The sequence below is a fragment of the Anopheles arabiensis genome, chromosome 2, assembly GCF_016920715.1.
Source record: "Anopheles arabiensis isolate DONGOLA chromosome 2, AaraD3, whole genome shotgun sequence".
Taxonomy (NCBI): Eukaryota; Metazoa; Arthropoda; class Insecta; order Diptera; family Culicidae; genus Anopheles; species Anopheles arabiensis.
The window spans coordinates 83,064,859-83,077,879 of record NC_053517.1 but is presented as its reverse complement, the minus strand read 5'-3'; the positions used below and the strand labels follow the sequence as shown (position 1 = coordinate 83,077,879).

At 45.9% G+C, this 13,021-nt stretch overlaps 3 protein-coding genes across 5 annotated transcripts in view; all 3 read right to left on the bottom strand.

The window, feature by feature from the left end:
• LOC120908886 overlaps positions 1-5,133 on the bottom strand; it is a 50,426-nt gene extending 45,293 nt beyond the window's left edge. For 2 of the 3 annotated variants that reach the window (XM_040320361.1, XM_040320362.1), the window contains exon 1: positions 4,976-5,133. The gene's annotated coding sequence lies outside the window, so the exon portion shown is untranslated. Of the gene's footprint in view, positions 1-4,326; positions 4,360-4,975 lie in introns of those variants that run through there. The other variant, XM_040320363.1, reaches the window with a different exon arrangement.
• Positions 5,134-6,096: 963 nt separating this feature from the next.
• LOC120896441 (LETM1 domain-containing protein 1) lies at positions 6,097-7,918 on the bottom strand. The gene is made up of 4 exons (XM_040300570.1): positions 7,625-7,918; positions 7,108-7,485; positions 6,738-7,032; positions 6,097-6,666 (listed from the first exon to the last, which is right to left on the bottom strand). Exons 1-4 carry the CDS (start codon positions 7,774-7,776, stop codon positions 6,343-6,345), a joined length of 1,149 nt encoding a protein of 382 aa, XP_040156504.1. The 5' UTR covers positions 7,777-7,918; the 3' UTR covers positions 6,097-6,342.
• A 1,166-nt stretch (positions 7,919-9,084) lies between these two features.
• On the bottom strand, positions 9,085-11,818 carry LOC120895975 (zinc finger CCCH domain-containing protein 3). The gene is made up of 3 exons (XM_040299743.1): positions 10,845-11,818; positions 9,968-10,772; positions 9,085-9,863 (listed from the first exon to the last, which is right to left on the bottom strand). The coding sequence occupies exons 1-3, from the start codon at positions 11,585-11,587 to the stop codon at positions 9,288-9,290; spliced, it is 2,124 nt and encodes a 707-aa protein (XP_040155677.1). The 5' UTR covers positions 11,588-11,818; the 3' UTR covers positions 9,085-9,287.
• Positions 11,819-13,021: the final 1,203 nt, after the last annotated feature.

Genomic DNA, 13,021 nt, shown 5'->3' with positions numbered 1-13,021 from the left:
GAAACATCACGCTCTTTGTTAATCTTGCATACAAACAAACAAAAACACGTGCCCTAACAAACAACGACCATGCGCCTCCATTGCGATACAGCGCGGCGGATGGAGAAAAAAATAATTTATTTCTATAAAATCAACGTTTCTTCTCGATTTCTGCAACCGAGTTAGTTTTTAATTATACCAGCCTCTCCTATCCTTATCCCCTCCCCTCTCACCATATCTTTCAATATTCTCTACCGCGCAAAAGGTGCTGTGTGTATGTTGAGTTTTTGGTTATTAATTTTATCTCCTCGAAGCGTAAACGAGCTCGATTGCTCGTTTTTCGGGTTCATGCAACCCCCCCCCCTCCTCCTACCCTTTTTTCAGCAAGCAAGGATGGGGCTGTGGTTTCGGGTTTGTTAATTATAACACCGCCACTACAACCGGCCGGGTAGCAGCAAAACTCCCCATATCTTTCTGTGTGTTGGTGCCACTGCTCGGGCGAAAATAATGAAGCGGCCGGTTGGTTTGCGAATTGCAATCAATTTGCAGCAGCTGCAGCTTCAGCAAACTCGCAGACGAAAGCGCGACCCCGAAACAGCAAACGCCGCTCTAATTAATCTCCTTCCGGCCACATGCTAATGAAGTGAGCCATTCGACGAACAGCTATGGTGGGGTCACTTTGGGCTCGATCAACGCAGGCGAAAAGGCGTTTCGAGGAAAAATCGGTTTCACCTATAAATGGTGGGGTGGGGCGAAAGAAACTCATCCACTGATCTGTTCCGCCCCGTTTGATGCGCCTCTCGTTTGCTCATTTTCATTTTCATGATTTATTGCCGCTGTCGGCGAAGTTCAAGTTCAAGCGTTGTTAATGGAAATGATCTGAGCGAGTGCTCATTTTTTCTCTCTCCGTCGGAACCCATCTTTTTTTAGAGGGCGGTGTTGTGCTTTCGAAAACGAATATTTCAAAATGAAAAGGATAGAAAAGCTATTGAAGAATCTTGACCGATTACGATTCATTATTGCATTAATTAGTTTCACCAAATCGAGAGCAGAATATATTAGGAGTACCACGAAATTTGTTTGATAAGAAAATCGAATAACAATTTAAACAATACTTCATTGAAATTACAATTATTAAGCTTAACTACTAAAATTCTGTGCACATTATAAGTAGTTAGAGCTCACTGGTCATATTTCATGACATTTACCTTATGTTGAATCTCATTTATATAATATAATTATAGATGCTACAAATCAGATATTAAATTTGAAGTTTAGATAATGATTGTAACTATTACAACCGTTTGAAAATTTATATTAAAAACTTATATGATGTTATTATTCAATTCAATTAAAATTAGATTGGAACTTTGAATATGTACTTAACACATTTTTCAGTTTTTTACGGGGTTTTTCAGGAGTTCTCATAGCTGTGAGACACTCTATTAACTCTTTCTTAAGTGAAATGAACTTAATGTAATGGGAATTTGACTCTATAGCACTCTTGTTGGACAAATGTAATAGAAATTTCCTAGGATCCTGTCCAATAAGGGTGCCATAGAGTCCAATTTCTAACTTCTGAAGTTCACTTCCTATAGGAAAAATTCAAGGAAGTGTCCCACAATTATGAGAACCCCGGGAAAACCCTGTTATACAGAGTTTCTCTTATCTTATAATTGAAATATAACGTATCAAATGAAAATATATTATTTCAATTATTTTTACCTTATTGTATAACATTATTATTTGACAACTTGAATTGCTCTAAATTGAGGTCACTAGAAACCTATGTTTACCGCTTTTAACAAAATTCTATATTAAACCGATTTCTACTTCAACTTTATCAAAGAAATCGAAAGCAATAATCAGTGCTAGATTCCTGTTTTTAGCTCGTTCTTTACATAAATGAAGAAACCATTCTCTTTACCGGGTAAAAAACGTCTCTTGAAAGACTCCCGCCGCAGGCAAACCCCTAAACATAGGCTCAACATTGGGACAATAAGTTAAAAAAAGGGGATACGAGGTTCTGCTGCAGACCGACACAGAGAGTTTATCAAACGGAGCCCGTACGCACATGCAGCAGGATTGCATTCCGCCTCAGATGAGGGAGGAGAGGGGGGAGTGGGGAGGACGGAAATTTCCCCCGCTCCCGTTCCAAATAAATAAATACATCCTCTGCTCGGCCTTGACTCGGTTTCACTTCGATGGCGCAAACGAACGTTCCGTTTTGCATTTATGTATGCCTATGTGAGCTTGTGTGTGTACACTTTTTTACCTTCTCTGCTATTTACATAGGCCAACCTCTGGTCCAGGACCGGGAGCAGCTCCCAGGCCCCAGCTGGAGCCTGGCCGGAAATCAAATATAAGCTGTTGCGCCTGCTTGTTTACCGCTGCTGGTCTCGCTCGTACTCACGCAGCGCACTTCCAGGGGCAGTGAGTGTTTCTCACGCCTATCAGCTCTCTCTCTCTCTCTTTATGTCCTATCCATACAAATACACACACACTGCCGAACATTAAAGCCTCAAACATCTGATCGTGGTTTCGTGGTGCGTTCTTTTTTATACTACAAATTTCCTCCATCCGAAATGAGGGGTACAAGAAAATCAAAAAAATGGCAAAGTAAAAGTTAGCCGCTCATCCAACACACATTTCTGGCTCAATTTTCTTCCCTCATTTTCTGTCATTAGCTACCCATCAGGTGGTGCAACAACAACAACGACTACACGCCACCGAGAAAGGGAATCACAAAAATCACCAGGCGTCCGCTTACACCACGTGGAGTTTGTCCACTGGCAGGTTTGTGGAATGATCATTTTGTACACATCGTTCGTAGAACGTTCGCTCGTCTAGTCGACCGTTCGCGATGGGTGGCCTTCATGCGAACTTTCCGCTCACCGCATTCTACCGACCCGTTTCCACCGTACAGCCGTCCACAGCCAGCGCAAATCCCGCTCGATCGATTGGAGTCTAATTAAAATCTAAAATGGAATCATTCCCATTGCCCTGCCGGTGGTCTGTGTCCGGCAGTGTGCAGTTTTGGTAGCGTAGCTGGTAGCTCGGTGTGTGGTCCGCTTTTTCAAGGTGAATGTTTCAACTGTGCTCGAGCTGTGTTTCATGTAAAAACTCAAGTTAAACCATTTCTTTTTACTAAGTGCACTATTTCAAACATGTTAACAATTTCTGTCGAAAAATACAACAAAAAAGGGAATCAAAATCCATGAAAGAACACACCCATTGCACCGTCCAAGAACTAGTTGAACTTAAATTCAATTGAAATCCAGTTAAGCGGTCAACCTTTCTTCGGTTCATCCAGCTTCCCGTGCTCATCCGAGACAAAGTGAAAGCAAACGATTGATACCACTTTATTGAATTAATTTCCCATCAAGTGTGAGAGAAGGGGGGTGTGGTGAGTAAAAGTTTTCCCCCCTTCCATCTTTCCCGCACCGTTCGGGTTCGGGTGCACAAAAATTGGACCAATTTTCCGAATGTTCGTCGCCCGGTTTTTACTACTACCATAGGTGCATACACACACACACACACACACACACACACACACACACACACACACAAGCGTTCTACTACCACCAGCATTATTTTCGCCATTTCACCTTCGAGCCGGTTTCACAATACACTCCCCCCACCAATGACCGGAAGCTGCCATGACCGGTCAATTTAAATTAGTTTCCGCACAATAATTCTATTATTCACTCTTCCGGTGGTCATTCTGAAGGGGGTGGCAGGCATGCTAGCCACAAACACAACACACCCGGACACCCGTGTGGTGGGGCTGGGAGAGAAGGATTGGGAAACTATTTTTACAACCCTCCCCCGCGTGTTCTATCCCGCGTCCGCTAGAACCACACGAACGCTCACACACACACACACACCGGTTGCTTGGATGGGTAGGAAAACGTTCCGAAATTGCACATCGCGTGTTCGAATACAGTGAAGCACCGCAGGTTTGCATCGCAGGAACTTGGTGGACGGTTTTTTCCGGATTTGGCTCGTAAAATAGAAACCTACCAGGCGTCTCCACCACCACCGCACGTGCTCCGTTCGGTTTCACGTCCGTGTTTAGACAGTCGCTCGGGCCCGACGGGTCGCGTGTGCGGCAACACTTTCCCATCAACAGCTTGCACCGAGCGTGATGGTGATTGGTATGAAGTGTGTTGAACAGGATTCTGTGGTGTTCGCCACGGATTTCGGAGGCTTCGGATTGTCTTCCGGAGATTCTAATTAGATGCCTCAAGGTACAGCCGATTAGATTAGAAAACGGGAATGAAAATTAGCTAAAAATAACCCTGTCGCCCTAAAACCTTGCAAGCAAGCTTGAAGAAATACCCCAACCACACAGATACGATTGCTCGACGATAACGCCAAGACACACATACACATCCCGTCCCTGAGCTTAGAGCGTCCCGTAAAGCCCTACACAAGCCCCTCCACAAGTGCGAAAAGCACACCGAAGGAGGCGGGAACGAAAAAGAACGTGAAAAAAGAGAGCAAAGCTGCAGAAGAGCATAACGCGTTCGCGCGAAAGATGGATGACAGAAGAAAGGCGCACCGCACACAGTAGGCGAGCTAATACGAAACGAGAGAAATCGCGCGCGCTCCTTGCTGCTTTTGCAACAGAACAACAAAAAAACAGTGGCAAAAACGGGAAAACACACACACACACGCACTCGGGCGATGGATACACAGCACTAAACCGAAACCCCGTACTTTGTTCTTTGATGTGGGCTTGTAGCTACTAGACGAGATGATGGAAAACGGAAGCAAACAAAAACAGACAGAAGAGAGCTGGCTTTCGCTGCTAATGCAAAAGGATCCTCCAGAGATGAGGATGGAGACGACCAACCCTCGTACGGCGGGGATACATTCCAGCGTGGTGGGAATGTAGTTTTACTATCAAGCGTATCGTAACGATGGGGCCGCACGCTTCGCGGAAAACGGATGCTTATCCCCCGAGCTTTCCCAGCTGTAGCCAAATACTAACACTGTCACTGCTGCTCCTGCTGCACCTACTTCTGCTTCTGCTGAGCACAACGAACAACCCGCCGTATGTATGCGAACCACCGCGTGCGCGTGCAACCGTTCGTTAAGGGTGCGAACCGTGCGAGACGAACACTCGAATGCGACTCACGAGCGACTGCCTTTGCACGCTGAAGGATTGCACGTTCCGCAAGGATTTACCTGTTCGCTCTCGCGCGCTCTCTCTCTCTCTCGCTCTCTTTCTATGGACCAACGAGCAGTTTCCTAGGGGTTGCGTATTTTGTTGTTTTTATACAAACGGAGACACACTACTATCAGGACAAGAATACGCACTGCCGAGAGTGAGAGCCGAGAGTAACCAAAAGGCAGAGAGAAAACACTTGTAAACGAATTCAGACGGGGCGAGAGTTGACAGCTAGCCTCCCATATCATAGGATGCCGCGGACCAGATGCGACCATGCGTTCTTTTGCGTTACAAGTTGTCATGGTGACAGCAACATTATGCATTTTTTACCATTTTCTTGTGCAGATTTTCAAATGAACGTCCATATTTCGATATTTCTCACAACACGTCATGCACAAAATAGTACAATAACTACTAAAAACACACCTGCAACCGCACTAGGTGATTTTGAATCCTTTTCCCTCCCAAACACTCCAAGCGCCGAAAGGTTCGCTCTCTCTCTCTCTCTCCCGCAAGCGTATCCGCACAGGCTCTTCGGCTCAAAACTCGCGTAAACAACTCTATTTTTCCTTCCCTGCAGCTACCGTTACAGCGACAGCGATTCTCTCTGTTTACGCCACGCCACAGTTGCGTTTGCTAGCGCCCGTCCGCACAGTGTTCGCCGCTTCATGTGTTTTCGGGCCTTTTCGGAATGTTCAGTATCAATTACGGGCTGGGTTTTTTTCACCTTTGTAAGGTATATATTTCTTTTTTTTTACTTTTAAATGGCATAAATCCTCTCGGTAAGTATGCCAGAAAGAGAATAAAGTGTAGTAAACAGCAGTCATGAAACTAATAACAATCAGCAGAAAGTATTGTAGCTAACAATTGCAAGGAAAGGATGTAAAAACAAGCTTTAAGTTAATTGTATCAGCCTCGGCACTGTTTCTGTTTCAAGAGAGTTGATGTGTTCTGCAGCGAAAGCAATGTACAGAAATTGCACTTTCTCGTTTTTTCGAGCACTTGAAGGTTGCACTTTTTCGTAAGGAAAAAAACAAAACAAAACAAAATAACAATATCGATTTCATATGTATACCTACAGAAATAGTGGATAAGCCGTTGGCTTTTTTGTTGCTGATACGTTAACGTTGTTCCTCCGTTTTTTTTTAAACCGATTGTTCTGTCTCTCTTCCTCCCCCAAGCCGCTATCAGTGTATCAGAATCCAGTTGTTGGTGTGGTTGTACGTCAGAAAGATGGGCAGATGCAGCAGCATGCTGATGCAATCCTCGTCGACAACCAGCGATACCTTGACCCACTCCTGCAGCCACTCGATCATGCTCTCGGCGCTCAGATTGTTCGCATTCAGCCCCCGGAGGTAGCAGGCGTGCTTGAGCGACTCGATCGGCATGTTGTGGACACCTCCCTCCCGCTTGATCGCCATATCCATGTGGTGCACGACGTAGGCACGCTCGCTGAGCCGAAACCGCCGCAACAGTCCAGCGTGAATGTCGTGCAATCGGCAGAGATATTTCTAAAATTGTCAAAAAACCAAAATCTTCATTAGTAAAATGCATACAACACCGTCCGTGCTCTTTCACGCACCAAATGTGAGGACGATAAGCTGTTCAGGTGGAACGGCGGCCGTTGAAAGACTTCCTTCACGTCCAGTATCTCCTCGGACGTTGGGTGCAGCCCGCTGCCGAGCAGGCCCAGCATGTAGGCAAACTTTTCGTACGCCGGATCGTGCGTCTTTTTCAGCGCGTCCAGCTTCGACTGCATGCAGCGAAAGACGCGCCGATTGTACAGCAGCCGGTTGCGCAGATCGATCTGCACAAAGTCTAGCTTCTGCTGTGCCGACCAGAAATGGGACGTCAGCAGCGTGCGGGGGTACATGTAACTAGAAAACGGGAGAGAGAGAGAACATTATCGTAAAAAGGCTTTCCATAGACTGGCGGAGGCCGGTTTCACTCACGCAAGTGGAAATATCACATAGTTCGCGAAGGGCAGCGCCGATATGAGCAGCACGGGCGCCACCTTCCTCATGTCCCGCGGCATCTGGTAGTACAGCTCGATCTCCTTGCGCGTCAGGCAGCGCAGATCGTTATCGTGCGAGTAGACGATTTTCGTGATCTTGACTAGCTTCTTCATGTCGTTGAAGAAATCGCGCACGCCGACCAGAAACACCCGGTAGACGTGTACCGCCGACGGGAACTTCTTCTCGATCACCTTGTCGTAGTTTTTCACGTAGTCGAAAAACCGTGAAAACACGTACCCCTGCACGTTGCGCTTCACATTCTCCCGGCTGTACTTGGCCGCCAGCCGCTCTTTGGTCGATTGCTTGTCGTTGTCGCTGTGTGTTGTTGGGTTGGGAAGATGACAAAACAAAACGTGACAGCCGTATTAATACACACACATTCTTCCAATACCTCTAATTGCTAGCACAAGCGAAACCGTGTGGCTCTTCCTTTTTTCAATGCTACCACCCTTACCCGTCCTGTTTCGGACCGTCTCCACCGGCGGCGGTGCTCTGCAGGCGGATTGCACCACGAAACGCGCCGCTGCCGACGAACGAAACGGACTGACGCTGCTGTAGCACGTGCTGCTGGTGGCGGCACAGCGTACGCAACAATGTCAGCGACATGGTTACGGCCAGCAGACGCAAACAAATTACACCAGAAACGCACGATTTTTGTTGCTTTATTACATCATATCACTTCCCTCTAGCTGCTTGCGAAACGGCACCACAACACACACTGCAACCGCACCGGCGAATGTTTATCTTTTCTGACAGCTACAGTGCCTGCCGGCAGGGGCGCTACACAACACGGAGCAGCTGGGCGAAAGGGCGCCACTGACTGATGCGATCCGATTGTGTGCAAATGACGTGTGTAAAAATGAAAACGGTACATACAGGAGTTTTTCAAGACACTTTCGAATGAAAACATTATTATGGGGTTTCCCAGGTCAGTTTCGAATGTAAACATTGTTATTCACCGCATGCAAAATGTTGTTCCACATCGATCTGACATTTCAGTACCTTCATCATAATTCTTATTTTCTTCAGTATGATTTTCAACACGACTCAAGCTGAATTGAGTTTGCCAGTTCTTTGTTATGTGTTTAAAATCATGTGTAAAAACTGAAATTTCACTTTGAAGCAAATAAACCATTCGACAGCTGTTGAAAAACATCTTAGATGCGGTGAATAATTATGTACACATTCGAAAGTGACTTGGAAACCCATTTAAGGTTCGCTTTCAGTAGAATTAGGCAAATTATATTTCATTTCAATGGTAAGTTTTTCTCTATTTATCTATTATTTAAAGTAAATGTGTTGTTGGTTGTCAATGCTTTCTACGATAGTGACACTACAAAAGAGATAACAAATCATTATTCATTGCATCCAAGATGTTTTTCAACAGCTTTCAAATGGTTTATTTGCTTCAAAATGATTTTTTTGTTTTTACATATGATTTTTAACACATCACAAAAAACTTTCAAACTCAATCCAGCTAGAGACGTGTCGAAAATCATGAGCTAATGATGAAGAAAATAAAAATTATAATGAGGAAAATGAAATATCAGCTTGAAATGAAATAAACATCTTGAACGCGGTGAAAACAACGTTTATATCCGAAGCTGACTGGGAAAACCCTGTATTCTACGATCACGAGATTCAACAAATATATGACAGCTGTTGAAAATCATTTTGAGAGATTGGTGTAACTTAGTACGTTCCGGGATGTATTCCAGAACAGCTTCGGTATACGGCGTCCAGTAGTTGGGTAAAACTAGCTTCTGTTTCTTTATCGTAAATAACTTCCAGTTAAATACGGATAAAAACGTCTCATGTTAAATATTGCTTTTATCTAGGTATTTCAAATAATGCAATTAAATAAGCTTTCGGATGCAATCAAAAAAAGAAACTGCAACAAACACACCAGAGGGGTATTTTTAACCATTTAGCTATCATCTTTTATTTCGTCCATTTTCAAAACACGTTCATATACTTTTTAATTATTCTTTAACTTAATAGAAACTTTTTGTGGCATTTTTTGTTTCATCTCTCTCAACAGCTATCTCTCTATTTAGCTTTAGTTTTGGGTTCAAACGTTATTTTCTTTTCTTCTTGGGTATTTTGTCCTTTGTGACTCAAATTGGAATAAACGCCGGCAGCGGACCGAGCGCTTTCCGACGCAATGCCGGAGGTCTTGTATCTTCCTCCCCGACTTCCTCCACGCCATCACTGTCGCTCATTGGATCGTCCGGTGTAGGTTCCGATGGCGAGTAGCACGCATCGGAACGGTCACCGCCGGCCAACGTCGGGGCAGTTTCGGGCATACTTACAATTTGTTCGTTACCTTCCGCGGGACGGTTTTCTGTCGCCACACTGTGGTCATCATTCTCACGATACCGTTGCTTCATTTTGTCCACTTCACCAAGCATACGCTTCAACTGGTTACGTTCACTAGCACTCATCAACTCACCCGTTTCGCTGCGATTGTGTTCGGTTTCTACCGTTAGTGATTGGCCTTCGTCCTTGTAGTACCGAACATGTGACACCGTCGCCGGTTCCTTGGGTTCCGATTTGTGCGCCACCATCGAGGTGGAAGGTTTGTCCTGTTTCCTCCTGCTCTCTTTCTTCCCATGCGGATAGGGACATCGGGCACGGTCGCATTTACCTTCCTGCTCAAACGTTGGGCACTGAAATACGTGCCGATTGGGACACTGGCAACCAAAAAGGGGGAAAACGAATAAAAAAAAACAACACACATCCGATGATGAGTAAAAGGTGGCATAAAAATAAACATCCCCATATCTAATCCCATTACCTTGTCGGCAAGTGAGCAGAACCCGTTCAGAAAAGCATCACAAATGCGCACACTTTCGCTCACTTTCTTGTGCAGGTACGGGCACGGATCACGCACGCACCGCCCCTCGAGGAAGAACCGGCACACGGGCATCTTCTCCAGCGAGGTAATGTCGTGCGACAGCAAACAGCCGTCGAGAAGGCATTCGCCGCGCAAAAACCGCTGACAGATGCTAACGTGCTTCGGATCGTGCACCTTCGGACATTTGCCCCGTTGGTGGGCCAAGCATTTCCCTAGCCGGCGGTAAATATGGCACGGTTCGTTACATTTCTTCAGCTTGCTCGCCAGCACCTGTATGCTGCGCTGCTTGGCCACGCTCAGATGGTTGCGCGTCCGGTGGCTATCCGTCCGGATGAACGTTCCATCCTTGCGCGCTTTGTACGTAAGTCCACCGATGTCGATACGGTTTAGCCGTGGTTCGGCATAGCCTCTGGAGCCAGTTATTGCCGTGGGCGGTGTGGTGCCGCCAACGGAGCGCAGCTTCATCCCGGTACGGTCCAGGGCGAAGCGGACGCCTCTTATGATCAAAAAGTGTTCTTTGGTTTTGCGTGCCGGTTTTGCCGGCGAATGTCCAATGACGGATGATGATGATGGTGCTGTTCCCGATCGGGATACAGATTTTTGCAGCTTGTTCGTCGAGGACCGATAAAGCACCCCGTTGATATTGACCAGCACAAGCTGCTTGTTTTTCGACGCGTAAGCAATCGTTCCCATCTTACCCGTGGCGGACTTTTCGTGCACCTTCACCGCGGTTGGGTTACGTTTCCTAAAACAAAACAAATTATGTAGCATCACGAGCGGAATGGTTTAGCAAAAAGGGTAGCACAGATTTACATACAATTTCAACAACTTCGGATCGGTTACGACCACCTTCTTCGGTGTGATGCCATCTATCCTCGACAAGGCATAACGTTTCACGAACGTGGGCTTCTGGGCGAGGGATTTTCTTACTGCCGGTAACCTTCGATCGATTCGGAGACTTTTCCTTTCCGGTAGGGCATTCATTGGCACCCTCGGTTTCACAATTTCCGGTCTCGCAGTCGTAGGCACCGCACTGCGGACCAGCTTGTTCTTCCCTATCCTAACCAGCGGGGCAAGAATCTTTGGTGGATGCAAATTGCTCGACGGTAGCATCTCCTTAGCAACTGATTTTACCATCGCAGTGGCAGTCGATGCGTCACTCGGTAGGCTGACGGCGGTGGTGGCACGAACGAGTTTTCTTCTTGTATTTTTAATTATCGGATTGACAGTCCCTGTAAATGCGGGTTTGCTAGGAGCAAACGAATGTGACGCCGGTGGCTGCGACTGGGGCACGGTAGAAACTGCTGGAAGTGCTGGTGCTGCTGGCGCTGCTGCTGTTGTTGTTGATGGCATTACCTGTTGAATTCCGAGCTTGTTCAGAAAGGCAGGATTGAGGTGTATCTTGCTCTGGTGGGATGCTGGCACGACTTGATGCACTTCCGGCTGCCTGAACGAACCATTGGATGCTAAAAACATCGGGTTAATGTGTGCTTTAGCAAACTTTGGATTGATAAATATTTTCGACGGCTGTTCGTCCATCGCTTCTGGCTGAGGTTTCATTGTTGTGCTCTGGTGGTGTCGCTTGCTAAAAGCACGGATACGTTATTTCAACACTAACTCCAAACGAGCAACTGGTACGTATTGATTTGCTGTAAAACACACTAGATTGTTTCGCTATCACAGACACAAATATTGGCTACTGCTATTAATTCTATACACGCGCGAATTAAAAATGAATAACACCATGTAATGAAATAATACGTAATTTGTGCGTCACCTTGGTTGGAGCTGTCATCACAGTGGTCGATCATGTGGTCATATAATAGTCATGTGATATTTTATATTTTTCATGTTTAAGAGTAAATATCTTTTATGAAAATAGAATGAGGCTTAATAATTTGACGAATTTTGTAGAAATCATCAAAATAATCGGTATATAATTTAACAAAATTCCTTTCCGACACAGAATGACAGCATACAAAACTGACTGTAAACAAAACTGACAGCATGCACGACATTTATTTCCGACACAGTGGGCTCGCCCCATGGAGTTTTATTTTCAACCTTGCACACTGTTGTACATGGTGGTGCGATAATCGCGTTTGAGAAATTCGCATGCGAAATTAGATAACTGTAGTGGTGGGCAAAAACCTGTTGTCGACTTCGATGCTTGGAAGTAGGTTCGACCAACAAATTTTTGGAATCAGCTAGAATCTTCCCGAGGAATCCGGGACCATCCAGATTCGTAGGCGTCTGAATTAGATGGGTGAAGATGAAAAAAATACGGAGCTGACTCCGATTCGATTCCGACAATTTCAGAACCAACTCCGGCAACTTCAGAAATGACTCCGAAAAGGAGGTCCGATCAGCATTATTCGGAGCCGACCGGAGTTATCCAGAATCGGATTTGGAGACGGGGTCATCGAAAGTCGGAGTCGTCCTGAATCGGATTCGAAGTCATCCGGAGTTGGGTCGGAGTCGGTCGGAACGGAATCGGCCGGATGCTGTCGCAAAGCATTGCTGCACAAATGCTAGTTTACAAAAGTCCACAGTGTATGCGCAAAGCAAAAGACGAAAACAAAAAACAAAACGAAATTAAATGCCGGCCCGACAATAACCGACTTCGGGCGACCGCGACCCCAGTTTGATTCCGGTTGACTCCGATTCCGTCTCAGGACAACTCAGACTCCAGACGACTCCGGACATTTCTGATTTCTGCTCCGACTCCGGACGACTCCGGCGGAACTAGTGTTTCCGATTTTACAGTAGACAAAATTGGATTAACAATTACCGCAGTCGGATCGCAATTATGGGCGCGCTCCAGTGAGTGCATCACTAGTCTGGACTCGGAGTTGGCCGAGGTCGAACTCGTTCGGAATCAGAGTTGGCCAACTAGCACGAAGTCTTAGCCGGAGCCGGAATACACCGTGCTCTTGGTAAGCTGGCTTCAGAACTCTGTTTCTATACGATATACGACTTTAGCAAATTAGATAA

Coding starts and splice junctions, on each gene's coding strand:
- LOC120896441 (XM_040300570.1), bottom strand. CDS start 7,776: ATGTCGCTGACATTGTTGCGTACGCTGTGCCGCCACCAGCAGCACGTG. Junction 7,486..7,624: donor GACGGTCCGAAACAGGACGG/GTAAGGGTGGTA, acceptor AACAACACACAG/CGACAACGACAAGCAATCGA. Junction 6,667..6,737: donor GCTTATCGTCCTCACATTTG/GTGCGTGAAAGA, acceptor TGACAATTTTAG/AAATATCTCTGCCGATTGCA.
- LOC120895975 (XM_040299743.1), bottom strand. CDS start 11,587: ATGAAACCTCAGCCAGAAGCGATGGACGAACAGCCGTCGAAAATATTT. Junction 10,773..10,844: donor GATCCGAAGTTGTTGAAATT/GTATGTAAATCT, acceptor GTTTTGTTTTAG/GAAACGTAACCCAACCGCGG. Junction 9,864..9,967: donor TCTGCTCACTTGCCGACAAG/GTAATGGGATTA, acceptor TTTGGTTGCCAG/TGTCCCAATCGGCACGTATT.